Source organism: Eleutherodactylus coqui, chromosome 12, assembly GCF_035609145.1.
Source record: "Eleutherodactylus coqui strain aEleCoq1 chromosome 12, aEleCoq1.hap1, whole genome shotgun sequence".
Classification (NCBI taxonomy): domain Eukaryota; kingdom Metazoa; phylum Chordata; class Amphibia; order Anura; family Eleutherodactylidae; genus Eleutherodactylus; species Eleutherodactylus coqui.
The window spans coordinates 103,546,601-103,574,591 of record NC_089848.1 but is presented as its reverse complement, the minus strand read 5'-3'; the positions used below and the strand labels follow the sequence as shown (position 1 = coordinate 103,574,591).

General features: G+C 45.3%; 1 protein-coding gene across 4 annotated transcripts in view; it reads left to right on the top strand.

Annotated features, from left to right (window-relative positions):
* The window catches only part of DIP2C (disco interacting protein 2 homolog C), a 476,875-nt gene that overhangs the window by 416,017 nt on the left and 32,867 nt on the right, over positions 1–27,991 (top strand). For all 4 annotated transcript variants that reach the window (XM_066585296.1, XM_066585294.1, XM_066585295.1 and 1 more), the window contains 3 exons: positions 2,469–2,599; positions 6,177–6,345; positions 16,863–17,033. In XM_066585296.1, the coding sequence (XP_066441393.1) occupies positions 2,469–2,599; positions 6,177–6,345; positions 16,863–17,033 (471 nt within the window). The remainder of the gene's footprint in view (positions 1–2,468; positions 2,600–6,176; positions 6,346–16,862; positions 17,034–27,991) is intronic.

Genomic DNA, 27,991 nt, shown 5'->3' with positions numbered 1-27,991 from the left:
ACGTGTCATCTAAGCATGCGACCGATGCAGCCAATCCTTGGCCGAAACCCCATCCACTCATGGTGGCCAATGGCCACACTATTTTGCCAGTAACATGGCAACTTATCAACTCTCTGTGCACAGCCCACTCATCAAACACATACTTTCCTTCAAACATTTCTTCGCACTAACATTTGGCTATACAAAAAGGGACAAGATTAGCCAACGAATCAGCAAACCTAGATCGTTGGCTGATCATTGATTTTCAATAAGCATAAAAATGCTCGCTGGTGAGCTGTACATCTCCTCGTGTGAAAGTGAGGATGTACGGCTGAAAAACAATCGTAGCTATGATCATTTGTAACTATGAGTGATTATTGGCCCTTGTAATTGAAGATTTAATGAGTGCTGATTGACTTGCTTACCAATTGGTGCTCCTTACATCAGGCCAAGAATTTGGTCCATGTAAAAGGACCCGAAGTGCAAGTGACTTAAAATGGGAAATGGGTGGAAGTGTGCTCCATGGACAGTGGCCCACTCTTTGTCAAACGTGTGGCCACCCAGAGCATTTCCACTGCTTTGTACACCTACAAACTAGTCTAGTCCTTCAGGATGAAGGCGAAACCACTACTCAGAAGTAGGTCAGCTTGTCACTTGTAAGCCCCGGTGGTCATTTTACCCCCCCCCCCCCCCAGTGAGGTGGAGCTGCATATCCTCCTCCCCTTAAAACCGCAAGTTCAAGTAGATGGCCACCAATCCCAATGACTCTTGCCCTCACTGATCAGATGCCTGCCGATGCAGCGAGTGATTATGTTATGAGCAAGAATCTCAGATGATGCCAAAGTAATCCCATACAACATTATTACATCATCGTCCATTATGGCTGCATTGTACCTTCACTACGTTCTTGGTGGGCTAACAATCTAAACACTGGCTCGGACCACAAGATGTCTGTCTCCACTGTGTATATATGACCGGTCCTTTCAACACCAAAATGCTTGTTAAATATTACAACTGTTGGGGAAATGATTTCCGTAGATTGATTACAATGAAGTGTCTGTGATTTTGTCCAACGGCCCCTATTTACTAACTAGAAAAAAATATTACGACCGGATCCAAACGCATTACAGATTGTCCTAACAAGCTGTAATTTCCAAGTCAAGCGACCAATGTAGTAAAAATGTCCCTGTGTATCATAAAGATTTAATGGCTCGTACGCTGCAGCCAAGTCATCGTTTTCAGTTCATTAGGAGCATATTTAACATTTAAATTACGCTGCGGTCTAGATTTATCGCTGTGTCCATTTTGCAATTTGCAGCAGTTGTAACTCTTGTGATGCCAATGCGTTATCTGTCTCGAATTTGTGATCATGAACGCACAATCTTTAGTAATCGCCTAACCTTAGAAGGGTTTCTGAATATGGGTGTGTACACTTTTGCAACCAATGCATTACAAGAAAAGAAAATGCAAATATTGCTGCTATTTGTACAGTTATTGAAGGGGCTGTTCCACAAAATAACCTTACCCCCTATCCACAAGATAAGGAATAATTAGCTGATTGGTGGGTGTCCAACCACTGGACTCCCACCAATCCCGAGAGCAGGAATCGCAAAGATCTCCGAATGAATGGAGCAGCAGTTGAGCATACGCAGAGCCACTCCTTTAATTTCAGTGCTAGAACTCTACTATTTCTGGCAGTCCTATTGAAATAAATGGAGTGGGCTTTCACATGTTCAACCACTGCTTCATTCAACTGGGGGACCTTCTCCTGGTCGCTGGGAGATCGGACATTGAGACTCCCACCGATGCAGAGTATGGGGAACCCAAAGCCCCCTAAATGAATAGAGCAGTGGTTAAGCATACGTACTACCGCTTCATTCATTTCAGTGCTTGAACTCTACTATGTTCAGAAGTCCCAATGAAATGAGTGGAGTGGCCTTTCATATGCTCGACCACTGCTGCATTCAATTGAAGACCACCTCCTGATCGCTGGGAAATCAACAGTTGGCACTCTTACCAATCTGGAGAATGGGGAACCTAAAGCTCTCTGAATAAATGGAGCAGTGGTTAAGTGTATGCACCGCCGTTAATTCATTTCAAGGGAACTGTTGGAGATGGCAGAGTTGAAGCACTGAAATGTATGGAAGTGGCCTTTTGCATGCTCAACCACTGCTACATTTAATTAAGGACCATCTTCTAACCAGTGGAGGTTCCCACAATCAAACCCTCCCCAATTAGCTAGATTTCCCCTATTCTATGGATAGGGGATAACTTTATTTCACAGGACAACCCCTTTAAAGAACTGTAGTCCCTTATTGTCTACCTTACAGGTCATTGTATGTTCCAGGCTTTGGGTGGAGGGTTTGGTCTTGGTTTTATAAGCAGGTTAGGGCCCTGGTTTGGATTCCAGTTTATAGAGTTTGACTTGAAGATTTTCTTACAGTATTTGCTGTCTTGGCTCGTACTTGGAAGCTGTTTATCTCTTTCAGATGTCCCATGCAGCCACTAGTGCCTTCTGTCGATCCATTAAACTTCAGTGTGAGCTCTATCCTTCCAGAGAGGTGGCTATTTGTCTGGATCCTTACTGTGGACTGGGCTTTGTCCTATGGTGCCTCTGTAGGTATGTTTTGGGTGTACAAGACTTCCTTTATTGTCATTCACTCTTTGTATAGTGTTACATCTTTTCTTTGTAAGTGTCTGTCTTTGTCCTGAAGTATATGGTGCTATTGATGAAGACCCTAAAGCGGGTTTCCCATCTCTGCTTTTTATGGCCAAGATGGGAAAACCTGGCGCTCTGTTCCAACCACCTGTTGGAAAGAGCAGAGCTGTTAGCCCAGCGTTGTTTCTGTAGCTCTCATTGAAGTGAATGTGATCTACCGCTTGTACACCTGTCGATTTAGCTGGTTGAAGAAGGTGTAGGCTCTTCTCATCCCTGTGGCGTTCCCCAATTACATGGCCTAAGAGCAGCTCAGTCCCATTCAGGTATATGGGATTGAACTGCAATACCAGACACATCTGCTATGCAATGTACGTCCCTGGTATACAATGAAGTAATAGCTCACCTGAGTGTTGGGGCCACTTCAGATAGCTGATCGTCAGGGATCCAGAGCGGCAGACCCCTACTGATATAATATTGATGACTTATCCTTTTAATCATCCATTTAATATTTCTCTACTTGGCACATCTCTGTACCTTGAAAATGACAATCTAAAGCTGCAAAGCAGTGGGTTCAGACCAGTGGTAAGGGGTCTATTCGGGGTTTCTCTTCTCTGTATAGAAGCAGTAAAACGGAGTTTCCACCAAATGGCTCCATCCTATGGTGTAACTGAACATCTCCAGACGGAGCCCATTGACTATGATGGGTCCATCCAGCTTTTATTATGCTGTCTGGCAATGAAATGGCACAACAGGATTTCTGGACTTACCTAGGCTTGAGACCTTGAACAGGGTCTCCTACACAGGCGCGAACCCAGCCTTAAAGGCGTTTCTCCAGGATTTGAAAAAGGATCTGCTATTTTTCCAAAAACAGCAACACATCTGACTATGAGCAATGTCTGGTATTGTAGCACATCTTTATTCAAGCAGATGGAGCTGAACCGTAATACCAAACACAGCCTATGGATAGAGGTGGCACTGTTTCTGGAAAACAGCAGACCATTAAGCCTCCTTTACATTGATATTTCCACTAAACACATTAATCACCTATCCACAGGTGATAAATGTATGATCACTGGGACTCCCAAGGATCAAGAGTAGTAATGAGCAAAGTTTTGAAAAGTTTGGTTCGGCCGGTTTGGTCCAAATTAGTTCAAACCGAACCAGAAGTTTACCAAAACCCCTAAAACTGATGTATAGCACTGTCTAAGAACCATAAAAGCCCTGTATAACACTCTGAGAGTGTTACACAGTTTTATATACCAGTGTTCAGGAGTAGTATTGGACAAACAGAACCAGATGAACCTATTTTGGGTAGAACTTTGCTAGAAGCTCAGTTCAGGTTTGAGACCAACCGAACTTTTGGCAAAGTTTGACCAGAAACTGTATTCTTCTGGTTCGATTTGCTCAACACTAGTTACAATAAATGCAGTCCTTGAGTCATCCTAGTGAATGGAATTTCACAAAAAAATTGCCAAAGGCAAAAAGATAGCCTACTGGTTATACTCTCCCAAATTATATACTTCATTGACACACATGTGCTTAAAGACAAACAGCCTATCTGAACTCCTTTGATGAAGTCTGTGTATCGAAATATGTTGGGCCGGCATATGTTACATATTTTTAGACCACGTTTAGGGATGGCTCTACTATGCATAAAATCATTATAGGTAGCTAGTAGAGATGAGCGAACGTACTCGGATAAGCACTACTCGTCCGAGTAATGTGCTTTATCCGAGTATCGCTGTGCTCGTCTTGAAAGATTCGGGGAGCGCCGCTGCTGACAGGTGAGTTGCGGCGGGGAGCAGGGGAGAGCGGGCTGGAGAGAAGGAGAGAAAGATCTCCCCTCCGTTCCTCACGGCTCTCCCCTGCAGCTCCCCGCTCCGCGGCGCTCCCCGAATCTTTCAAGACGAGTACAGCGATACTCGGATAAAGCACATTACTCGGACGAGTAGTGCTTATCAGAGTACGTTCGCTCATCTCTAGTAGCTAGGCGTTTATTCAGACTTTTTGTGGCTTGACAGAGACCTCTCTGACATCTCCAGCCTTTGTCACAACTGTGATTAATGTATAATCAGCATAGCAGTTGCCTGGAAGCTTATAATTTGACTGATTATATAGCACCTCTATTAACTGACACCCTGTGCATCCCATTATTGGCTGCCAACAGTTATGTCATTTCCCCAAACACTGCATGCTGTGTGAATATACTAGTGTCTAAAGACTATTGCCCTCACAGCCTGCCTAGCAATATATATTTTGGGTTTTTATGGACTCAGTAAGGATTTAGTTTAGCCACCTATTCCTTAATTTTAAAGTGTATTTGTCTGTTTTGAGTGCATAGGTTAATAAATTCTATACTTTTAAACTATTCTCTTTTGGGAGAGTATAACCATTAGGCTATCTTTTTGCCTTGGCAATTATTTTGGAAATCATGCTCATTTAGCCAGGTATACCCTAGGGCTGCTCTTTCTATGCAATACTAGTGAATGGAGCAGTGAGTCACATGCCTGATCACCACTCTATTGACTTCTATAGGAATGGTTGATCTAACTGAGCGTAGTTCTTGCTGTTTCCATAGACTGTGAATGGGGTGCTGGTCAAGTGGAATTTGGAGACTTCCATTCCTTTGGAATCCCAGGTGCCCAATAATGATGCATTTCTCACCTGTTCTGTGGATAGTGATAAACATGCTTAGTAGAAAAACCCCTTTAGGGTACGTCCACACGTTTGTGATGTGGATTTTAATGCGACTCAGCAGCATATTTTAAGACCCATTTACCTGGCCCGATGATCGCTCAAAGATCACTCAAAAGACAGTTTGACTGACAGCTTTGAGCGATCATTTTGCATGAACTTTTAAGTAGCTACTCAGCTAATTAAGAGCAATTAAGTGTGCAAATGAAGCCTTAGCTGAATGCAGGTAATAGCCCGAGGGCTCTTATCTGCTTTCAGTTCCTTTTGTTCTCCAATGGAAAACAATGCTATCAGCACTACCCGCAGAGAACTCCTGATAAGGCTGAATGACTATTTTTAGGTTGGCCTGAATTTAACGATCAGTTAGCAGTGCACGATGGCCGCGTATTTAGACGCAATGATGATTGCTCAAACGTCCGCTTTTTAGCGATTTTTGAGCAATCATTGTGCAAATGGGCCTTTACTCTTTCAATTGAAGAGGTGAAATCTGCTGTGGATTTGCTCTAAAATCCGCACCAATGATGCAGACTTTGGTGCGGATATTTGCACCATCATTGACTGTATTTCGGCCACCCATTTTGCACAGTGTTATACGGAACAGATGTGTCATACATTGTCAATTCAACCATTCCTTACAAGTCCATATATTCAGCATCGCTTAATACAGTCTTGTGCCTTAGAAGTAAAAGCGATCGAAGATTAATGCCATAGAAGAGTAAGTGAGGTTTGAGGTTTAATGGCTGTGTGCAGGTCAGGGGGGAGTTTGCATAGTCAGCAGTGTGCATGTCATAAAATACTGCAGCCTGACTCCCAGTGCATGCTAATACGTCTCATGTCTTTACAGCGTATATTCGGGACACCAGTCGATTCTGATTCCTCCCTCAGAGCTGGAGATCAATCCTGCCTTGTGGCTTCTTGCTGTGAGTCAGTACAAAGTGAGAGACACATTTTGTTCCTACTCTGTAATGGAACTTTGTACCAAGGGACTTGGCTTGCAGACGGAATCCCTGAAGGTAACAAATGCATTTTTGCCCCGAGGTATATTGTTTATTTCTTGACTTCAGAAAGAAAAATTAAAGCTTGTCTTATTTCTTTTGGATGGTGCATGAATTTTACATATGTTGTACTTCATCATTCTTGGCATAGAAATCTATGGTTGATTCCAGGGGCAGAAGTATCAGCGGAAGTCTATATAATAACAGCAGACGTAGTGCAGTTGGTCCAGAAAGTGTCAGATATTACACTTTTTTTTTTACATTTTGTTACATTGTGACCTTGTGCAAAATAAGAAAAAAAATCCATTTATTCCCCATCATTCTGCACTCAGTACCCCGTAATGACAAAGTGACAACAAAATGTTAGAAATCTTTGTAATTTAAAAAAAAATAATGAAAAACTGACATTTGGCACTGACATAAGTATTCACACCCTGTAGTCAGTTGAAGCACCTTTGGCAGTGATCGCAGCCTCCAGTCTTCTTTGGCTATGATAGCACAAGGTTTGCACACCGGGATTTTGGGATTTCTGCATTTCTTCTCTGCAGATCCTCTCAAGCTCTAACAGGTTGAATGGTGGCCGGCTGTGGGCAACCATTTTCAGGTCTCCCTAGAGATGTTTGGTTGGGTCAAGTCCGGGCTCTGGCTGGCCACTCAAGGACCTTCACAGAGTTGTCCCTAAGTTACTCCTATGTTGTGTTGGCTGTATGCTTAGGGTCATTGTCTTGTTGGTAAGTGAATCTTCTGCCCATCTCGAGGTTCCTTGCCTCGTGGATTAGGTTTTCATGAAGAATATTTTTGTACTTCATTCTATTCAGTTTTCCATCAACCCTGACCAGCCACTGAAAAACATCCCCACAGCATGATGCTTCCACCACCACCGTGCTTCACTGTAGGGATGGTATTGACAACAGGGTTTCATATGTCTTTTACTGAGGTGAGGCTGCCATAAAGCCCAGATTGGTGGAGTGTTACAGTGATGGTTGGTCTTCTGGATGTTTCTCCCCAAACTCTCAACAGGATTTTGAAGCTCAGCCAGTGTGATCATTGGGTTCTTGGTCACCTCTCTTACGAAGGCCCTTCTCCTTGGATTTAATTACTTTGGTGGGTAAGCCAGATCTAGAAAGAGTCCTGTTGGTCCAAACTACTTCCATTTACGAATTATGATGTCCACTGTGCTCTTGGGAACTTTCAGCAGATTTTTTTTGTAGCCTTCTCCAGATATATGCCTCCACACAATCCTGTATCGGGGCTCTAAAGTAGTTCTTGGTTTTGGCTCTGATATGCATTGTGACCTGTGAGAGATTAAATAGACAGGGGTGTATTTTAAAATTATATCCACTCAACTCAATTTCCCACAGGTGTCTCCATTCAAAGTGTAGAAACCTCTGAAAGATGATCAAGAGAAATCAGAGGGCCCCATAGCTAAATTTCAAGTGTCATACTGAAGGGTCTGAATAATTAGGTCAATGTTAGTTTTTCAATTTTTTTTTAATTTACAGAGTTCTAACATTCTGTTTTCACTTTGTCGTTATGGGGTTTTGTGCGCAGAATGATGGGGAAAACGTGATTTTTTTTTTAGTTTGCACAAGGCCACAACATAACCCAATGCAAAGAAAGTGAAAGGGTCTGAAGACTTTCTGGACCCACTGTGCATATAATAACATGCGAAACAGTGCATAAATTATAGAAGTGTCAGTGCATATACAGGGGGATCATAATTAAAGTATCCTCATCCAGAGATGTCTAGAGACACACCCACTGGGTACAATTATAATATAATAATAATAATCTTTATTTGTATAGCGCCAACTTATTCCGCAGCGCTTTTAGGCATGGATAAATGCAAAACAATACAACAATTACAATGTGAGGTACATTGGGTTAGACACAAATGGGTTGGGGGGGTACAGGAGGTGCAGGGGTTGGGGAACACAGGCAATAGGAAATTTTATGTACAGATCATTTATCAGAAGGCAAACAGGGTGGAGCACCATAGGGAGGGGCGAGGGACTAGGTCCGGAGATTTGGTATGTTTCCCTGAAGAGGTGCGTTTTTAAGGCACGTCTGAAATTTCATGCATCGGGAATTGTCCGGATGCCTTGGGGTAGAGCGTTCCAGAGGATGGGTGCTGCTCTGGTGAAGTCCTGTAGGCGAGCATGTGAGGTTCGTATTACAGGGGTGTTTAGTCTGAGTGTGTTAGCCGATCGGAGTGAGCAGGCTGGGTGGTGTACTGACAATAGGGAGGCGATGTATGGTGGCGCAGCGCCATGCAGAGCTTTGTGAGTGAGGTAGAGGAGTTTAAATTTAGTTCTGCAGTGGATGGGCAGCCAATGCAGCGACTGGCATAATGTAGAGGCGTCTGAATAACGACTGGATAGAAAAATGAGTCTAGCTGCTGCATTTAGTATGGATTGGAGTGGAGCGAGTCTAGTGCGGGGGAGGCCAATGAGTAGCGAGTTGCAGTAGTAAAGCCGGGAGTGGATGAGGGCAACCACGAGGGTCTTTAGCGTGTCCGTGGTTAGGAATTGACGTATTTTAGCAATATTTCTGAGGTGCATGTGGCATGTTTGGGCCAGAGATTGGATATGGGGGGCAAAGGAGAGGTCAGAGTCCAGTGTGACCCCAAGGCATCGGGTATGCCGTCTGGGGGTTATGATGGTGCCAGACACTGGAATGGAGATGTTGAGGGGAGGTCGGTTAGAAGGTGGAAAGACAAGGAAGTCAGTTTTAGAGAGGTTTAGTTTGAGAAAAAGGGAGGACATAGTGTTAGAGACAGCAGACAGACATTGGGGCAGTATAGATAGAGAAAAGAAGGGGACCAAGGACCGAGCCCTGGGGTACCCCGATAGCGAGAGGAAGTGGAGCAGAGATAGAACCAGCAAAGGAAACACTGAAAGAGCGGTCAGAGAGGTAGGAAGAGAACCAGGAGAGAGCAGTATCCTTTAGACCAATAGAGCGGAGCATAGTGAGAAGGAGGTTATGGTCGACAGTGTCAAATGCAGCAGACAGGTCAAGGAGGATTAGTAGGGAGTAATCACCTCTCGACTTTGCAGTCATCAGGTCATTTGATACTTTTGTAAGGGCAGTTTCGGTCGAGTGTAGAGAGCGGAAACCAGACTGGAGGGGGTCGAGGAGCGAGTTGTCAGAGAGAAAGAGAGTAAGGCGGGAGTAGACCAGGCGTTCCAGTAATTTGGAGATAAAGGGGAGGTTTGAGACGGGTCGGTAGTTAGCAGCATGAGTCGGGTCCAGGGTTGGTTTTTTAAGCAGAGGGGATATAATGGAGTGTTTGAATGAGGAGGGGAAAGTGCCAGAGGTTAGGGAGAGGTTGCAGATTGTGGTGAGGTGAGTAATGAGAGCTGGGGAAAGGGAGCGGAGGAGGTGAGAGGGAAGAGGGTCGCTAGCGCAGGTGGTGGGGCGGGCAGCGGAAAGGAGCCTGGAGACTTCTTCCTCTGTCGTTGGTTCTAGCGTAGATAGTGAGTAGGTGCTGGGTGCAGTGCTGATGAAACTGGGATCAGGGCTAACCATGCAGCTTTCAGAGATTTCCTTTCGAATGTGGTCGATTTTTTTCTTTGAAATAGGCAGCTAGTTCTCCAGCAGTCAGGTCTGTCGCAGGGGCCTGTTCCTTGGGGCTGAGGAGGGAGTGAAAGGTCTCAAAGAGTTGTTTGGGGTTGTGGGATAGTGAGGAGACAAGGGAGGTGAAATAAACTTGTTGGGCGTGGTGAAGGGCTAGGTTATACGTTTTAAGCATGAATTTGAAGTGGAGGAAGTCTGCCGGCAGCTTTGACTTTCTCCACAGCCACTCGGCGCACCTAGAGCACTGCCGGATGAAGCGTGTTTGGGACGTGAGCCAGGGTTGCCGTGGTCTGCGTTTGACGGCTCGCGTCACGGGCGGTGCCACTTTATCCAGGGCACGGCTGAGGGTGGTGTGGTAGTATTCGGCTGCCAGGTTAGGGCAGGGGAGGCGAGAGATAGGAGATAGGGAGGACTGAATAGTTTCGGCAAACTGTTTAGTGCGGACAGACTGGAGGTTCCTAGAGGTGCGATAGATAGGAGGGTCAGGAGAAATGCTAGGGTGTCTAATTGAGAAAGAGAGAAGGTTGTGATCTGAGAGTGGAAGTGGGGAGTTAGTAAGGTTAGAAGCAGAGCAGAGACAGAGGAAAACTAAATCGAGAGTGTTACCATCTCCATGAGTGGGGGAGTCAGAGATTAGCGATAAGCCAAGGGAGGAGGTAAGTGTTAAAAGCCGGGAGGCAGATGAGGAGCTAGAGTCGTTAGTAGGGATGTTGAAATCGCCAAGGATGAGGTTTTGGATTTTACAGGATAGGAAGTGGGGGAGCCAGGCAGCAAAGTGGTCTAGGAACAGGCGGGTAGGACCTGGGGGGCGGTAAATAACTGCGACACGCAGAGGCAGTGGGCGGAAGAGTCGCAGGGTGTGGACTTCGAAGGAGTGGAAGGTAAGTGAGGGAGCTGAGGGAATGACCTGGAAGGTACAGTTTAGGGAGAGGATGATGCCTACTCCTCCACCGCGTCTGTCATCCGATCTGGGGGTGTGGGAGAACTGCAGGCCATCATAGGACAATGCAGCGGGGGAGGTAGAATCTGACTGCTGTATCCAGGTTTCCGTGAGGGCGAGCAAGTTCAAGTGTTTACTGGTGAAAAGGTCATGGATAGTTGGGAGTTTGTTACATGCAGATTGGGAGTTCCATAGGGCGCATTTGAATGGGGCAGAGGGGGCATTTTGGTAGAGAACAGTACGGGGTGGGCCTGGGTTGGGGGAGATGTCTCCTGCAGCTAGGAGTTGACAGACTTGGTAATACAATGCAGGACATGCAGAATTGAGCCATATGAAAAAAATCTCAACAGCAAACAGACTTTATTACATCTGTTGTTGAGAGAACTATGGAGAATCTGCAAGGGACAAGCAGTGTGCACATGATGTTTCAAGACCGTTGTTGCGGCGTGTCGGACGCAAACAGGAAATGGGTCTGGGATCAGCCTTGGCTTCGGTGACCTCAGCATTGGGCCATGCCCCTGTCATTTGACACGAACACATCATCTGCTGATGTAGGGCTTGATTGGTCAGAGGGCCGCCAATCAACTACTGTACTAAATTTATTCTGGAACTTCCTCTCAGAGAGTGCCGGTTATTCCTCCACAAGGTGGATTTCTGGTCCGGTCCACTTCATGCTGGTGTCCTCTCACATTAAGAGAAGTCCCTGGTCTTCAAACCTATTGTTTGGTTTTGCTACATCTGCTTCCTAGTAATACTTTGACTGCTGCCACTCATAGATGCCTGTGGCAGGTCTTGATAGGCAACATCGAAAGGTGCTATATGCTGCAATACTGAAGTATTACAGTATAAAGTAGAAGTGATCAAATAACACATGTGTATAAATAAGTGTACAATAAAGATGTAATAGTTTGTTTTTTTTTAGCGGTAAAAAAAATTATTAAAAGTAAAAACCCCTTTTCCATTAAAAAAAAAAACCCCAAAGCAATAAAAAAAAACCCAGCTATGTGATATCACTGTGTATGTAAAAGCAAGAACAAGCCCTCATACGCCGTGTCAATGGAAAAATTAAACCGTTACGGCTGTTGGAAGACAGGGACGAAAAAAAAGTTTTTAAGGTCCTGAAGGGGTTAATCTTGATTTTGCTGATTTCATGAAGCATGCCGTGTATCCAGCAGTGAATAGACTTTCGGAGGTAGCTAAACATCTCCATGTCTACTCATGTGTATGAATGTCTGTATAACTCATTAGGATCAGGCTTACGCAAAAAATACATATTTCAGTTAGAAGAGCGCCAAAACTGGTCCACGCCCGATCAGCCGCAGCTATGCGATTCTGTATCGCTTCCAGTGCAGATCACCTTTTTGGCAATCCTAGTGCGCGGATTAGGCACCACGTTGTTTTCATGTTCCTACAACATGCCATTTTTATGAAGTGTTTTCCCCCTTTCGTCTGATTTCTGGTTACTCACTAAGCCAGATCATTTACACGTTTCATTATACAGGGCGAACCTGCAGACAATTGGCGCAGGCCGTCTGTTTCCTCGTTAATGGCCTCGTATAAATGTGAACGCATTACATGACCCCCCGTTTACCTTTCGGAATATTTCTGAGCTCTGAAATTTGTAAGAGGCGTTTTGTAGAAATGTGTGAGATGAAGACGTCTTGTATTCATGCGGCCATTGAAGAAGATACAAATGTTCAACTGAAACCAGGGGCAGTCGGAGGCATTAGAAGCCCAAACCATCCATGATATCCTTATGGGGTTTTAGGGTCATGTAGCACCCACTTACAATGAAATTACACTTTATTAGACCCCGGCCCTTTCACGATTCACACTTCCTTGTATGGAAGTTATCCCCGTGACCACGGAGTGCGGCATAAACCCACGTGACAAGTTTTCCGTGGTTCAGTTTCAGTGTGAATCCACATTACATGGGAAAATCCAACGATCTGAGTGATTCCAACGAGGCCGGGTCATTGGAGCTAGACTAGCCGGGGGCCGGTATGTCACTGCCAACCACGTAGGGTTTTATCATGTAACGGTGAACATCCAGCGAAAAAGGAACCTGTGCACAGAAACAACTCTTCGCCGAAAGGGGGTCAGAGGAGGATGTCAGGAATCGTTCTGACCAATTGGTGCCACATAGTCAAGCAAATTGTAGCAAATACAATGCTGGTGCTCCAACTAATGTGTACACACACAACTCACCGTTCCTTAGTACAGATGGGCTATAACAGTAGATGACCAGTTCCAGCGCCATTGTTGTCTATGAGAAACAGTAAAGTGAGTCTCCAGCGGGCAAAAGAGCACAAAAATGGGTTCACTGAGTAACGGAAAAACATCTCCTGGTCAGATGGATCCATATTTCTGTTGCTCAGTGCCAATGGGAGGTCAGAATTTGGCAAAAGCAGCATGAATCCGTGACCCCTTCCTGTGAGCTGCTCAGAACGCATATTTGGTATTTCAGCCGCACTTAAGCGGCGCTGCTGATTAGAGCCACCTGATTGGCTCTTCGGCCCCACGTGACTACACTGCGTGCACGCGGATTGCCCCAAGCAACCATGCATTACACACTACAGTTAAGCAGCCGTGCACGATCAGCCGTGCTAACCCTAAACCTAACCTGTAACCCTAAACCCTAACCCCCCGCGGGTCTCGTGAAGTAGCACTCGTGCACATCTCCAGAAGGGGGGTCTGTGCACGGCTGCTTAACTGTAGTGTGTAGTGCACGGCTGCTTAAGGCAATCCGCGTGCACGCAGTGTAGTACCGTGGTGCCGAAGAGCCAATCAGGTGGCTCGAATCAGCAGCGCCGCTTAAGTGCAGCTGAAATACCAAATATGCGCTCAGAACTTCAGTTCCTCCATCTAATTTGCAGCATCTACAAGAAGCTTCCTGTCCGCAGGGGCCGATATTCCTGCCGAACAATTTCATCACCTGGTGGACTCTCTTCCACAAGAATTTGCTGTGGCTCTCCAGGCTAAAAGAGATCCAACGCGTTACTAGATCGGGTCTCCGATGAAGTGGCCTTCCAGTGTACAGTAACATACAGATGTGGCCAAGTTTAACCTGACTGCGAGGACTTTCTGCGACAAGTTACCTAATCTTAAACCATTGAAAAGCTATTATGTCATTTCACCAAAAAAGCCCACTGTGAAGCTATTGAAAAGATGAACCAACCGTGGCACAGAGTCATGTTAACACATTAAGTGTCAGGTTAACTTTAGCTGCATCTGTAGTAAGGTTAGAACAAGCCACAAGTCCATCAACTTCAACTGATAAGCTCACAATTCCCATATGAAGTCGTTACCCGTTACACCACATTATGGGAATATCCCATTCCGGATTCCAAATCAGAAATCAACCAGCACAACATCGTACGGCGGAGAGAGCCCCAGTCTTGTCATCTATGGTGATGGTGAAACCTTATTTCCTGTAGACATAGTGGATGCCTCCTTGTCCGGGTTACAACCCTTGCTCTCACAGATCACTACACCTTTAACCCTTTCCAATCCACTGTCTGACGTCTAAAGACATTCAGATTGAAGGCTGTACAGGTCAGATGTCGGAAGACGTCCGGCAGGGTATTCTTACTGTAGATTACTGGCCGCTCTGTTGTCGGGGGACCTCTCTAGCAGGTCCCATACCGCAGTACTGGCTCTAGCTAGCAGATGGTGCCATTGTATAATGGCAGAAAGACAGAGCCCCCTAGGAAACCCTGAATCCAAAATTGGATTGTAAAGGGTTAATGTTTGATCTGACTAGTGAGTTTTGTGTAGAGACAAAATTATATCCTTGGCATGAGTATCTAGGATGCTTTTGTAGGGTTGCCACCTTTTATGCGCCTCGTGTGGTGCAGAGTTTTAGGGCAGCAGTATGCAGTCCTAAGCGCTCGCTCACAACGTGAAGGTTGCAGGTTCAATCCCTCCGTGGTTCAGGTAGTCGGCTCAAGGTTGACTCAGCCTTCCGAGGTCGATAAAATGAGTACCCAGCTTACTGGGGGGTAATAAATAAATTACCTGAAAGCGGTACAGAATAAGTTGGCGCTATACAAATAACAAGTCCCTTTTATCATACAAAACCAAAAAATATGGCCAATGTAAAATGGGTGGGGCTTATCACACCATATAATTTTACCTGCATTATTCTCAGTGGCCCCAAGAGTAATAGTGCCCCATTAGTGGTTCCAATAGTAACAGTGCACTCAGGTTAGTGGCCCCAATAGTAATCGTGTGCCCGTATAGTAATAGTTCACCACCCTCGATAATGGCCCCAATGGTATTAGTGTCCTTCTCACACTTGAGCAACAACCATGGCACCAAGTAGTATACATACTAAAGCAGGACTGCTCCGGCTACTTTATGCAGAGACCCTGCTTTCTCACCCGGCGCCTGCGTTCCTCTACGTACACTATGCCGGATAGGTTCTGCTTTAGTGAGTAAACTACTTGCTGCCATGATTGCTGCCCAGCCGGAGGTGTTCAAGGGAACAATTACTTTTTACCAGCCAGCATCAATATGGCTGGTAAAAAATAGATACCGACACTGGCCCAGGAACTTAAAGGGGTGCTCTCGCGAAACCAAGTGGGGGTATACACTTCCGTATGGCCATATTAATGCACTTTGTAATGTACATCGTGCATTAAATATGAGCCATACAGAAGTTATTCACTTACCTGCTCCGTTGCTAGCGTCCTCGTCTCCATGGTTCCGTCTAAATTCGCCGGCAGCTTGCTTTTTTAGACGCGCTTGCGCAGTCCGGTCTTCTCCATTCAGCACGAGCCGCTTCAGTGTGCTCCCCGCTACAGCTCTTCTGCGCATGCGCAGACGAGCTGTCACTGCTCGGGAGCGCGCTGGAGCGGCCATTCTGTACCTTCCTCTGTTAGAGGAAGGTGCAGAAACTGGAGCTGTCCGGAGAAGTCGCCCAGCTGTCCCGGTAAGTGATGGGTCGGGGGGGCTGCCGCTGCGCCGGGCTGCGCCGGGGGGGCTGCCGCTGCGCCGGGGGAACTAGCGCTGGGCCGGGGGGGGCTGTCGCTAGGCCGGGGGGGCTGCCGCTGTGATGGGGGGGGGGGGGGGCTGCGCCGGTTACCTGCTGCCTGGCGGTGGGTGACAGGTCGGCCATGTTCATTCCTGGGGTCCGGTCGGCGGCTGCGGGGCGTCTGGTTGCCATGGAGACACAGCTGGCAGCGTCTCGGGAGCACGCACATCGGGCTACAGCAAGCGAAGGGAAAAGCGCTGGCGGCCATCTTGGGGAAAAGTTTTATAAGTTGCTGAAACGCTGGAACTGTAAGTAGAAACCAGCTAGGAAAGTAATTTACAGGGGTAATTAGTAATGTATGTTTAATTAGGGGGACTGGGCAAAAAAAAAATTCACTGCTTCCTCGAGACATCTCCTTTAATTACCTGCCGGACTGATGGTTTAAAGGCAAGGTGGCAACCTACTCTCGCGGTACACCTCATGATTTTACTTACCTTGGCAGCAGCTGCCTGGCATTGAGTGCTAAAGTAAACTTTGTTATCCACCAATATCCCCAAATCCCTTTCAATGTCAGTTTTACCTATTAAACCTTTGCAATCCAATTTTGGATTCAGGGTTTCCTAGGGAGCTTTCTCCTTCTGCCATTATACGATGTCGCCATCTGCTGGCTAGAGCCAGTACTGCGGTATGGGACATGCTAGAGAGGCCACGGACAACAGAGCGGCCAGTGATATACAGTAAGAATACCCTGCCGGATGCCTTCCGACATCAGAGCTGTACAGCCTTCAATCAGAATGTCTTCAGACGTCAGACAGTGGATTGGAAAGGGTTAATTTTATGGTTAAATATATAATTGTAAGAATTCTTCCTTGTTTCAGCTGATATTCATATATTCTCCTTGCTACATACTGATGGGTGGGGACAGAGTCTATGTTTCCTTTCACTAAATGAACTGCCCCGGATTTTAAGGGTATCCTAATGATTGCTTCTTTTTCCATGTTTTTGTGGGATCCGAAGTTCATATCTTGTCACTTTGTCTTCTAGGCGAGGGGCTTGGACCTCTCCAGAGTACGGACATGTGTGGTGGTGGCCGAGGAACGCCCGCGAATCTCTTTAACCCAGTCGTTCTCCAAATTGTTTAAAGACCTGGGTCTCCATCCGAGGGCCGTCAGCACATCGTTTGGCTGCCGCGTCAACCTGGCCATATGTTTACAGGTACGGTATTAGTAGATGCTGCCCAACACTAAAACCTTCTTCCACACAGATAGACCGCGGCTCGTTATTATATACTGCTCTTAGTGTAGCGCATGTTATCTACAAAGCCTTTGTGAGCATCTTCTATCTTCTCTGTATTTGATGAGGAGTATAGCATGCAGTAAGATGTCGCTATATACTAATGCGCAAGTAACAATAATAATCTTCATTCCCAGCACTTTACAAATCGGACAGAACACGTATTATATATAGTATTACCCCAAAATAGGGGTGAGGGTCCTGATCACAAGAGCTTACAACCTATGATGAGATAGGGGGGGCACAAGAGCTTACAGTCTATGAGGAGATAGGGGGGACACAAGAGCTTACAATCTATGGGGAAATAGGGGGACACAAGAGCTTACAGTCTATGAGGAGATGGGGGACACAAGAGCTTACAATCTATGAGGAGATGGGGGACACAAGAGCTTACAATCTATGAAGAACTAGGGGTGACACGAGAGGTAGCAGTGCTTGCTTTCTACATTGGTCTGGCCACCTTTTCTGTGAACAGGGTGTATGAGCCGCTCATCAGCCGGTATCTGTGTATGTACAGGTATGATGTGTATGGTCTGTGGGGGATACAGTAGGATGTAGGGGGTCAGGTTCGCAGGGTGAATGTAGAAGAGGGGTAAACGGACTTCTCCTTAGAAAGATGTGTTTTTAAGTTAGCCACAGGGGCGTCACTGTGAGTATTTGGGATTAGTGAGGTAGTGCATTCCAGAGAACTGGGGCAGCTCAGGGAAAGTCTTGGAGAGTCAGCTGGGATGTTTGTTTAGGAATTTCCTTTTCCTTAAAGCTTTTATTCCAGGAGCCCCTGAGTTATGGGTATTGTTTCTGCCTACTAAAAAGGTGGAAGGATAGTCTCTACAGATGTTATAAGAGGAGGCTTTCAACATCTCAGCCTCCCACATTAATTACATCTCTATTAATTCAAACACACTGCAGGCTGTCTTTAATGTAGACCCGTTCTTAAAGCACACGATCTACATCATCCACAAGATCATTACCACCAAGGAACATATAGCAGCCGAGATCTCCACACTGACCGTATCGCTATACAAGTGCCCTGTAGGCCGTGCTTTTAACCCTTTTAGCCTACAGCCTGGTTTGGTTCAGGACAGGGAGTTTTTTTTTTCTTTAGCATATTTTAACCCTTTCCAATCCACTGTCTGGTGTCTGAAGACATTATGATTTAAGGCTGTGCAGCTCCGATGTTGGAAGACGCCCTTCGGGGTTCCCTTACTGTATATTTCCAGCCTCTCTGCTGTCGGAGCCTATCCAATGTGTCACCTCATGCAGTACTGGTTTTAGCCAGCAGATAGCGCCGTTGTATAACGGCAGAAAAAGAGTAAGCCCCCTAGGAAAACCAGGATACAAATTGGATTGGAAAGGGTTAAAAGCCATAACTTTTTTCCATTTTTCTACCGACATAACCACATTGGGTTCAGTTTGTTGTGTGGGAAGTTGTAGTTTGTTCTGTTTGTTGGGATACATGCAACTTTTTTTTAATCAATTCTGATGCTATTTTTGTTCTTTCAGTCACCCAAAAATCACATTTCGGCTTTGATTTGTTTCTTATGTTTACAGTGTTCATGTTGTGGGACAAAAAATATATTCAATATATTGCACGGGGCATTACGGATGTAGCAATACCAAATAATACTCAAAAAGGGTTTTTTTTTTTACATGAACATTTTTTTTTCACCATTTTAATTTTTTAAAAACTTTTTTTCTATGTGCCTGCGATTGTTCAAATAATACACTGCAATACTTCTGTATTGCAGTGTGTTTTCTTTATTCTTTTACACTACAAGCCATGGCAAGCCTGGAGTCTACTACAGGCCTCCAATAGCTAAGGTAGTGCATCGAATCACAACTATTGCATTGCAGAGGGCCATTGACATGGCAGAGGGTGTGTTTAAATACTGCGGCATCTATCTGCGGCCCTAGCTGTCAGTTATAACAGCAGTTATCATAGAGACACAGCGGTGGTTCCGGCGCGATGAGTTTGACATACAGATGTAGCAGGCACCAAGTGCCACATCTGTTTAATGAACCAAACATTTATTTAGCGCCTCATGCTATTTGCATAATAGCCCGTTGTCTTTTATTGGTGTCTGGCTATAGAAATAGCGTATGTGCACCGTAATAACTATATAGCGCACCCCAACAGTCAAGATCAGAAGTGATACATCAGTTCTATTATGCCAAATTGTGAGAATGGTATCATTGCCATGATGTAATAATGTCATAGGGCTGGAAAAGGTTAAAGGGGTTTTCCGGGCAAATACCATTGATGACATATCCTGAGGATAGATCATTGGTAGTTGGTCATAGTGGATCAACTGAGCATTTGGGCTGTTGTCAGTGCACCGGACATAGTCATTGGGATCAGAGGAGGCTTCGCTCCCATTGATTTCAGTAGGAGTGAAGCCTCCTCTAAGACTTTCTGCTCCGACCCCAATGACGACAGACAGCCTGTCTGTACTGACTGCGGACCAGACGATCAGCTGATCGCCGGGGATCCCAAAAAAGGAGATCCTCAGCAATCAACTACTGACGATCTATTCCGAGGACAGGTCATGAATAGCATTTCCCAATGAAACTGATTTAACATCTTGAACCTAATGTCTTAACTCTCGAAGTAAGGTGTCTTATTAACCCTTTCCAATCCACTGCCTGATGTCTGAAGACATTATGATTTAAGGCTGTACAGCTCCGATGTTGGAAGACGTCCGTCGAGGTTCTCTTATTGTATATTGCCAGCCTCTCTGCTGTGGGAGCCTATCCAACATCTCACCTCATGCAGTACTGGCTTTAGCCAGCATATAGCGCCGTTCTGTAATGGCAAAAAAAGAGTAAGCCCCCTAGGAAAACCAGGATACAAATTGGATTGGAAAGGGTTAACATAAACATCTTACATATGTGCTCTGTTTAAAAATGTAGGCCGAAAAGTGACCTGAGAAAAGTGGAGCTATTCCAACAGCAATATCAATCAGGCGTCAAGTAATAATAAGGATATAGAATATATATATATTTTTTTACCCTTGACCTCCATAAAGTGAGGAAAACTGCTCAAAATATGAGAAATCACCTCTGCCAAAAAGGCGTTTTATGTTTTGAAGTTAGCCAACCTATTTTTTGGGAAGACGGATGGAAAATCACTAAAATGTGGCCGTGTGCAGTGATTGACCTCTGACCCATCAGAACTGTTCTCCAAGAAATTGGAAAGTAAAGGCCCCCCAGATGGGTTCGGCGGCGCTCTTCTCACTCGTTAAACAGTAGCAAATATTAACTCTGCTGAAACATTGTTTTTGGAAAGATCCCGGCTTTTCGGTATCCTCCAGATGTACAGCAGAGAGGCTAACCTCCCCAATCTTAGCAATTCATCTAATAGGCCACATTTACACGGGCGTTTGCGCGCTGCGCCAAGACTCCTCATGCAGCACACGGACACCCTGCGAGACACCACACATTACATGTCCTGTTCTCGCACAAAAATAGGACATGATTCAGTTTTTCCGTCTCGCGCCATCAGTGCAAGAGAAAGAAAAGCCCTGTTTAAATTAACCCATTGAAAACCATGGGTTAACCCTTTCCAATCCACTGTCTGACGTCTGAAGACATTCTGATTTGAAGGCTGTACAGCTCCGATGTTGGAAGACGTCCGGCAGGGTATTCTTACTGTATATTGGTGGCCGCTCTGTTGTCGGGGGGCCTCTCCAGCATGTCCTATACTGCAGTACTGGCTCTAGCCAGCAGATGGCGCTATTGTATAATGGCAGAAAGAGAAAGCTCCCTAGGAAACCCTGAATCCAAAATTGGATTGCAAAGGGTTAAAGTCAATAGGATAACATAAATACACAGTGAATACCTACGATACTTGCATATTCACTGCCTAGTTACACATGAAGGCAGGAGAAATCTATGGGACCTTCTTGTGTTCTTTGGCACATGTGAAAAGTGCAATAAACGAGTGCATAAAAAACGCAATAATGTCCAAATATGCAGTGAATATGTAGAAAACTGCATCTGTCCAAGTGAATGAAACCTTAGAAGGATGGCTGCGATCTGTCCTCCGCCACCACGGAGTGTGGAGTCTGCTGTGACGCACCTGCGGAGCAGAATGTGTCCTGGAAATGACTTGACTGGGTGTTTTTATTTTATTTGGCGCAGCTGTTGTCGGCTCCACGTATATATTATCGCTTATGGTGCTGAGACATGCGGGGGTCTCTGCAGACGATGTTGTCCTGATGTATGTACTCCAGGGCTTAGGATATTGGGAGCATTTATGTGTCACAAGCTGTTTATTACGCTGGTTCGGGCTCACCATCTGTCTTGGTCTGGCTTCAGACAGCTCTCTTATATAATATTACAGTATCCGTCTCCACAGATGTATTTTATTTCTACCTGTCTGGAGTAAAGCGCTCACCCTGGCAAAGGAACAAACTTGTTTTTTCCATCATCATATGCTGAATTTTCTTAGTTGCGGAATGAACACCTCTTCATAGAGGATAATTCTAGGGACACATCAAGCTGCAGATACACCTGAGCAAGAATCAAAGTAGTAGTTGTATCCATATGTTAATACTCAGTTGGGCTACTTTGACCCTAATGACATTGGATACTCTCCATGGTATACTTTATACTAAAGTCTCATATACTTCAGCTGGTATTTCCCTCCATTCATGCTGCAAATGTCTGGCAGAATCTCTCAAAGAGGAAAAACTGTTTATATTTCCTGACTCAACATTCCAGTTCTTCCCAAAGATGTTCAGTTGGGTTCAGGTTGGGACTCTCTGCAGCCGGTCCAATCATGGAACATCCATATCCTCAAACCAATATAAAACAGTACAGGATGTGTGACGAGGTGCGTTGTCTTGTTGGAAGTATGGCCGACCATTCCCAGAGTATTACCACATGGTCAGCAGCACATCATTGACTAGAATGTCAAGGTACACCTCCATGTTCATGGGTATTGCCACTACAACCAAACAGACTATAATGGAACCTCCTAGAGATATTCTGGAGACTTGGCAGAATTGTCATAATTTCCCTAATTTTTCCACTTATTCAGCATATAACTTTCACTTTGAATCACCAGAATACGCCTTTAGCTGTTGGCACAACACACTAAGGCAAAATGTGTTCCCAATTATCCTCCACACTCAGGTACATCCATCTGATTTGGATATGGAGTAGCGGGATTCATCACTCCATAGAAGGTTTTTCCATTACTCAACTGTCTAATGACGATGCCCCCTGCACCACTGTAGAATGGCTGATGCATCTTCTTTGAGAGAACTTGCCAGATGTTTGCAGGATGAATGGAGGGAACTAGCAAGGGTATCAGATGTTAGTAGAAAGTATGACATGGAGAGTATCCAATGTCATTAAGGCCAAAGGAGCCCCACTAAGTATTAACATATGGAAATAAATACTACTTTTGATTATTGCTCAGGTGTCCAGTTACCTTTGGTAGGATAGTGTAGCATGGCTCAGTTCACTGCCAAGAGTTCTAATCTACTATGACTTTAACAGTTTTGCTATTTTTTGAAGGGAACCTGTCACCACCATCTCACACCTAAAACTGACTTCACTGACCGGACGTGGATTGTTCTCTCTCTTCTTGTATTTCTGCAATTGGGTTCTAAAGTTATTCTGCACTGCATGAAAATCAGCAGAGAAGAGTCATCCGACTGAGAAGAGTCCTGCCAGTTCATGAGCTGCCCAGCTAACTGCACCCCCTTTCTCTTGATTAACAGTTCTTTGCATCTCTCATTAGACTGAAATCATTTCTTTCAAAAGAGAGGGGATCTTGGTTAGTTTGCTAGCTCATGAATCAGCAGGACTCTTCTCTGCTCACTTGTATAAGAAAGCAGGATAACGCTGGAACCTAATAGCAGGGGTACATGGGCTCATTAAGTAAAGAGAGAGCATTGGATGGGGATGATATTTTATCTCCTGCAGCCAGTGGAGTCAGTTTGGGGTTTGAGATGATCATGACGGGTTCCCTTAAAAAGATGCTGTCCAGTTATAAACTATTGATAGCCTATCCAAAGGATAAGCCATCAAAAGCAGATCAGCGAGGTGTGCCACCTAAGACCCCTGTTGATCAGCTGTTCTCTGGATGGATGTGCTTGTGTACTGACCTGATTTCTGCAGGAAGCAGACAGCTCCATTTTCACTGCAGTGGTCAGACTTGAAATTACAGGCAAAGTTCCCAGTTAAGTGAATGAGAACTTAGCCTGTAATACCAAGCTTGACCACTGCAGTGGGAATGTTTCACAATTCATAAGCACATCAGACCAGCACACGACTGATCAGCAGGGGTCCTGGGCTTTCAGACTCCTGGTAATCTACTACTGATGACCTATCCTGTACACAGTCCATCAGTAGTTGGCAAATGGACAACCCCTTTACCTGCACACTACAACTGAATTTAGTTATTCTCTAACGTTTTGCCACAAATGCAGCTATTTTGGCACTGGATGCATAGATAGGGGCTTATCTTAGATGCCTTAGGCCTAACGCGCATGCGCACAACCATGCTATAGATCTGCATTACAGCAGCCATTGAAGCCTTAACCTCCAGAGGTACTGTAAAGAGATATTTCCTCAAATAATCGAATCAAGAAAGAAAAATCATCTCCTGTTCCATCATTTGCTAGGTCCTGGCACAACAAGCAGTGGAGGATCTCCCTTGCTTGCCATTTGTTCTTAAACCTACATGATACCGCCATATGGTGCCATAATACTGTGCATATAGCCCACACTTCTTCTATTTTGTTTCCAAATGATACCACTATATAATACTGGGGGATTTTAGGTTGCTCCCAGGGTTCTCAACCTTGAGACTACTATGCAAACAGGAGTCTTGGGCAAGTGGGCAGTTTGCCAGCCCCTAAGATTGCCCCAGCTCACAAAAGCACCATATGGCGGCAAAGAATACTGCTGTTCCGTTCGCAAGTAATACCACCATATGCCACAAATAATAACAGGTGGTTTTAGTTTGATGCAAGGATTTTCATCCTCGATACTACTTCATAAGCAGGGGTCCTAGGCAAGTGGCCAGTTTGCCAACCCCTAAGGATTGGCTTTGTTCACAAAGGCACCATATGGCAAGAAGGAATATTGCAGTATACAGCCCACAATACTACTACTCAGTTGTAAGCTAATACTACCATATAGCACTGAGTAATACTGTATGTTTTTAGTTTACTCCTTCAGACCCCTTCATAAGCTAAGGCTCTAGGCAAGTGGCCATTTTGCCAACCCCTTGACGGATAGCTGATCATTGGGGAACAAAGCTTGCCGATCTACTACCGATGGCCTATCCTGAGACTGGGACATCAATAGTCTACAACTGAATACCCCCTGTCAGACAACTCTGTTATAATCATCACTTCAAGGACTGAACAATATACACAAAGTCTTCGTGTAATCCCCACGCTAAATGCCGTATATACACAAGACCCCGCGCTCGGCGCACATTGTAGCACAGCACGCCCGATCTCTGCCGGCCTCACGCTGCAGACCCCCAGACTTGGGCCGCACGCTCTCACTGAGGATTGATGGACGTAACATACTGAAAAGCTGTTGAAATCAGCATTACTCCTTCTGATGGATGGTTATGATTTTATGCTCCCTGCATCCCGCAAAGCGCACTTCTCAGACTCCATTGACTAAACTACATCAACAGCTACTTAACAGCACTTATAGCCGGAAAGATGGATGTCTCCTGACTTAACGCTTCACGTTCGCAGATCTCCTCCAGAGAAATGCGGAATTTAGTAAAAGTTAAGAAAAAAACAAAAACTTTTTGCACCCAGTGTCTGCCGCCCAGATCCTGTGCGCAATAGCGCCCGCATGTGTATACGGACTGCCTGATGTGTATACGGACTGCCTGATGTGTATACGGACTGCCTGAATTATGCTGCAATTATTTTATGTACTGAATATCAGTGGTACGGTCCCAGAATTCTCTCTTACTATCTATACACACTGAATGGCCACTTTATTAGCAACCCATCTAGTAGCGCTTTGGACCTTCTTTGGCCTTCAGAAGCACAACAAGTCGTTATGTCATCCATCACAGGGGCGTAACTATACAGGATGCAGGGGATGCGGTTGCACCCGGGCCCAGGAGCCTTAGGGGGCCCATAAGGCCTCTCTTCTCCATATAGGGAGCCTAGTAGTATGAATAAAGCATTATAATTGGGGGGCCCTGTTACAGGTTTTGCATTGGGGCCCCAAATCTTTAAGTTACGTCTCTGATCCATCACAAATATCAGAGGACCCGGGGTGCGCCAAAAAACATTCCCCACAACATTACTCCAGCAGCCTGACAGGAAGGGGTCATCGATTCATGCTGCTTGGGCCATATTCTGACCTGGTCAGATGAATCCAGATTTTTGTTGCACCATGTTGATGTTTTCCACTGCTCAGTGATACAATCTTTCTGCTCTTTTGCCCCCTCGTCTTTCTGTTTGGTGCTCAAACTCATCGTCTACAATTATAGTCCATCCATGTAAAGCGAGTTGTGTGTTCAGGCATGTTAGTTGGAGCACCGGTACTGTATTCGTCTCCTCTTGACTTGTTGGTTAGAACGATTCTTGACATCCTCCTCCGACTCCTTTCGGGGATGAGTTGTTTACAGGATCCCCTTTCGCTGGATGTTTTTCTCAATCACACTATTCTCTGTATACTCTTTGCACTGTTACAGAAGAAAACCCCACGCGGTTGCAAGTGACATCCGGCCCCGGCTAGTCCAGCACCGATGACCAGACCTCATTGGAATCCTTCAGATCGCTGGATTTACTCATCCAGTGTGGATTCACACTGAAACTGATCCACGGAAAACTTGCCACATGATTTTATGTTGCACTCCGGGGTCACGGGGAGAATTTCCATACAGGGAAGCGCCAATCATGAGAGGTCTGGGGTCTCTAATAAATCGCCATTCAGTGTATACACATAGTGGAATGTCTGTGAGCTGTGCATTATACAAGTCGTCTTCAAGACCTGCATTAGTATTCCAGGTGGCGAGCGTAAGAACTTAATGCCGCGTGATGATATTTACTTGGATCTGTAGATTATCAGCAGAGCGGTTGTGAATCGGTTCCCGTGAGCTCTCCCGCGTGCTGCGGCATCACTACTTATGAGTCCGGGCTTCCTCTCATAGTATAGGGGATGTTCGCCCGCTCGGGTCCCGCAGCGTCTTCGGGGATACTCTTATTCTCACAGCGCTGATCACCATTTTATAAATTCATACAAACATAAAGTTTAACCACCTGGATATTCTGTAGGACAATCTGATTAATCACAACCGAGAAGGGATCGCATTGATGTCTTCTATCAAGCTGGTTTCCTACTCTTCCTCTGTCGGCACAGCAGTTATCATATGAGACCGTCGGTCCGCTCGCTGCTTCCAGGATCAGAAAGTTACCGCTGCTTTTTTCCCAAAAACAGCACCACACCTGTCCTCGGGTTATGTGCGATATAGTAGCTCAGCCGCATTCACTTAAATGGAACGTAGCTGCAATACCAAACGTAACCTGTGGACAGGTGGGGCGCTGCAGACATGTTGTTCTAATCCTAGGTAGCCTCTTAACACTTGTCAGGCAGTGTTAGTGTTGGAATGAGTCTCACACGAATGGGGCTGAGCTGCGATTCTGGGCAAAGCCGAAGGAAACGAGGGTCTCCTTGCAGTTATACAAGCAGTATGTCAGCCCCCTGAAATCTACATGACCTTTTGCTACTTCTCCTATTCCAGTAAAACTTTAAAGGGGTCGTTCCATGAAAAGAGCTTATTCACTATAGGGGATAAATAGCTGATTGGTAGGGGTCTAAGTGATCACAAGAATGGGGGTCCCGAGTGTCTCAGGATGGAGCAGCGGTCGTGTGTGCGCCTTTCTGCTCTATTCATTTCTATGGGACTGTCAAAGATAGTTGCAATTTCCAGAAAGCCCATTGAAATCAATTGTCAGTTAGTACGCATGCATGAGCACCGGTCCATGCAGGGACACTCGGGACCACCATTGTCATCATCAATCGGACCCTCACCAAACACATCCTTCACCCTGGGGATAGTAGTAAGTTTCTTTGCACGGGACAACCCCTTAATTTAGTCTCTGACTCAATTACATTCATGTAGTAGTTTTTAGGGGCGCAGCTTGCGGTATTTGAGTAGGGCACGAAGCATTTGGGGGTTTAGTAATCGATCGCCTCGTTCTGGGTTGAATCCACACACATGACCAATGTTACCGCTGTCCTGACTGTCCTCAGCGCTGTGTCGCCGCTCTGTCTCTGTTCTCAGGTATGTGTCAGACATTAAATGCTGCTTTTGCATCAACTGTTCATAACCGCCTCTACTAAACTCGTAGACATCTCATCTTTTAGTTGTTTAGACTTTTAACAGATTTTCTTTTGTTCTTTTAACTGTTTTTGTTTCATTTGATAAAAGTTTCTATATTTGACATTTTGTTTTTGTTTTTTTTGTTTTGTTTTACTCCCTGCTTCTGGCATTTTCCTTACATCCCCATGTTCTTATATCTGTTTTGACTTTTTGTACGTTACCTCCTTCCTTTAATTTTCTTCACCTGTTCCTTGCTGTACCTTCACTCACCCCTTTGCAATCCCTGCTGATATAGCCACACAGGCTGGGGAAACTGACTGAGCAGGTATGGGATCTTTACATAACCTAAAAACCCACCTATAACCTTCCTATAGTGGAGCATAATAGACGATAAGGCACAAAGGTTCCTGGTTTTCTGCATGTTTGAGCAAAAGCGAAGTCTGGACAAATAGTGAGGGATTTAAAGGGAACTTGTCATCAACTATAAGCACTAGAGATGAGCGAGCATACTCGCTTAGGGCAATTTCTCGAGAGAGCATTGCCCTTAGCGAGTACCTGC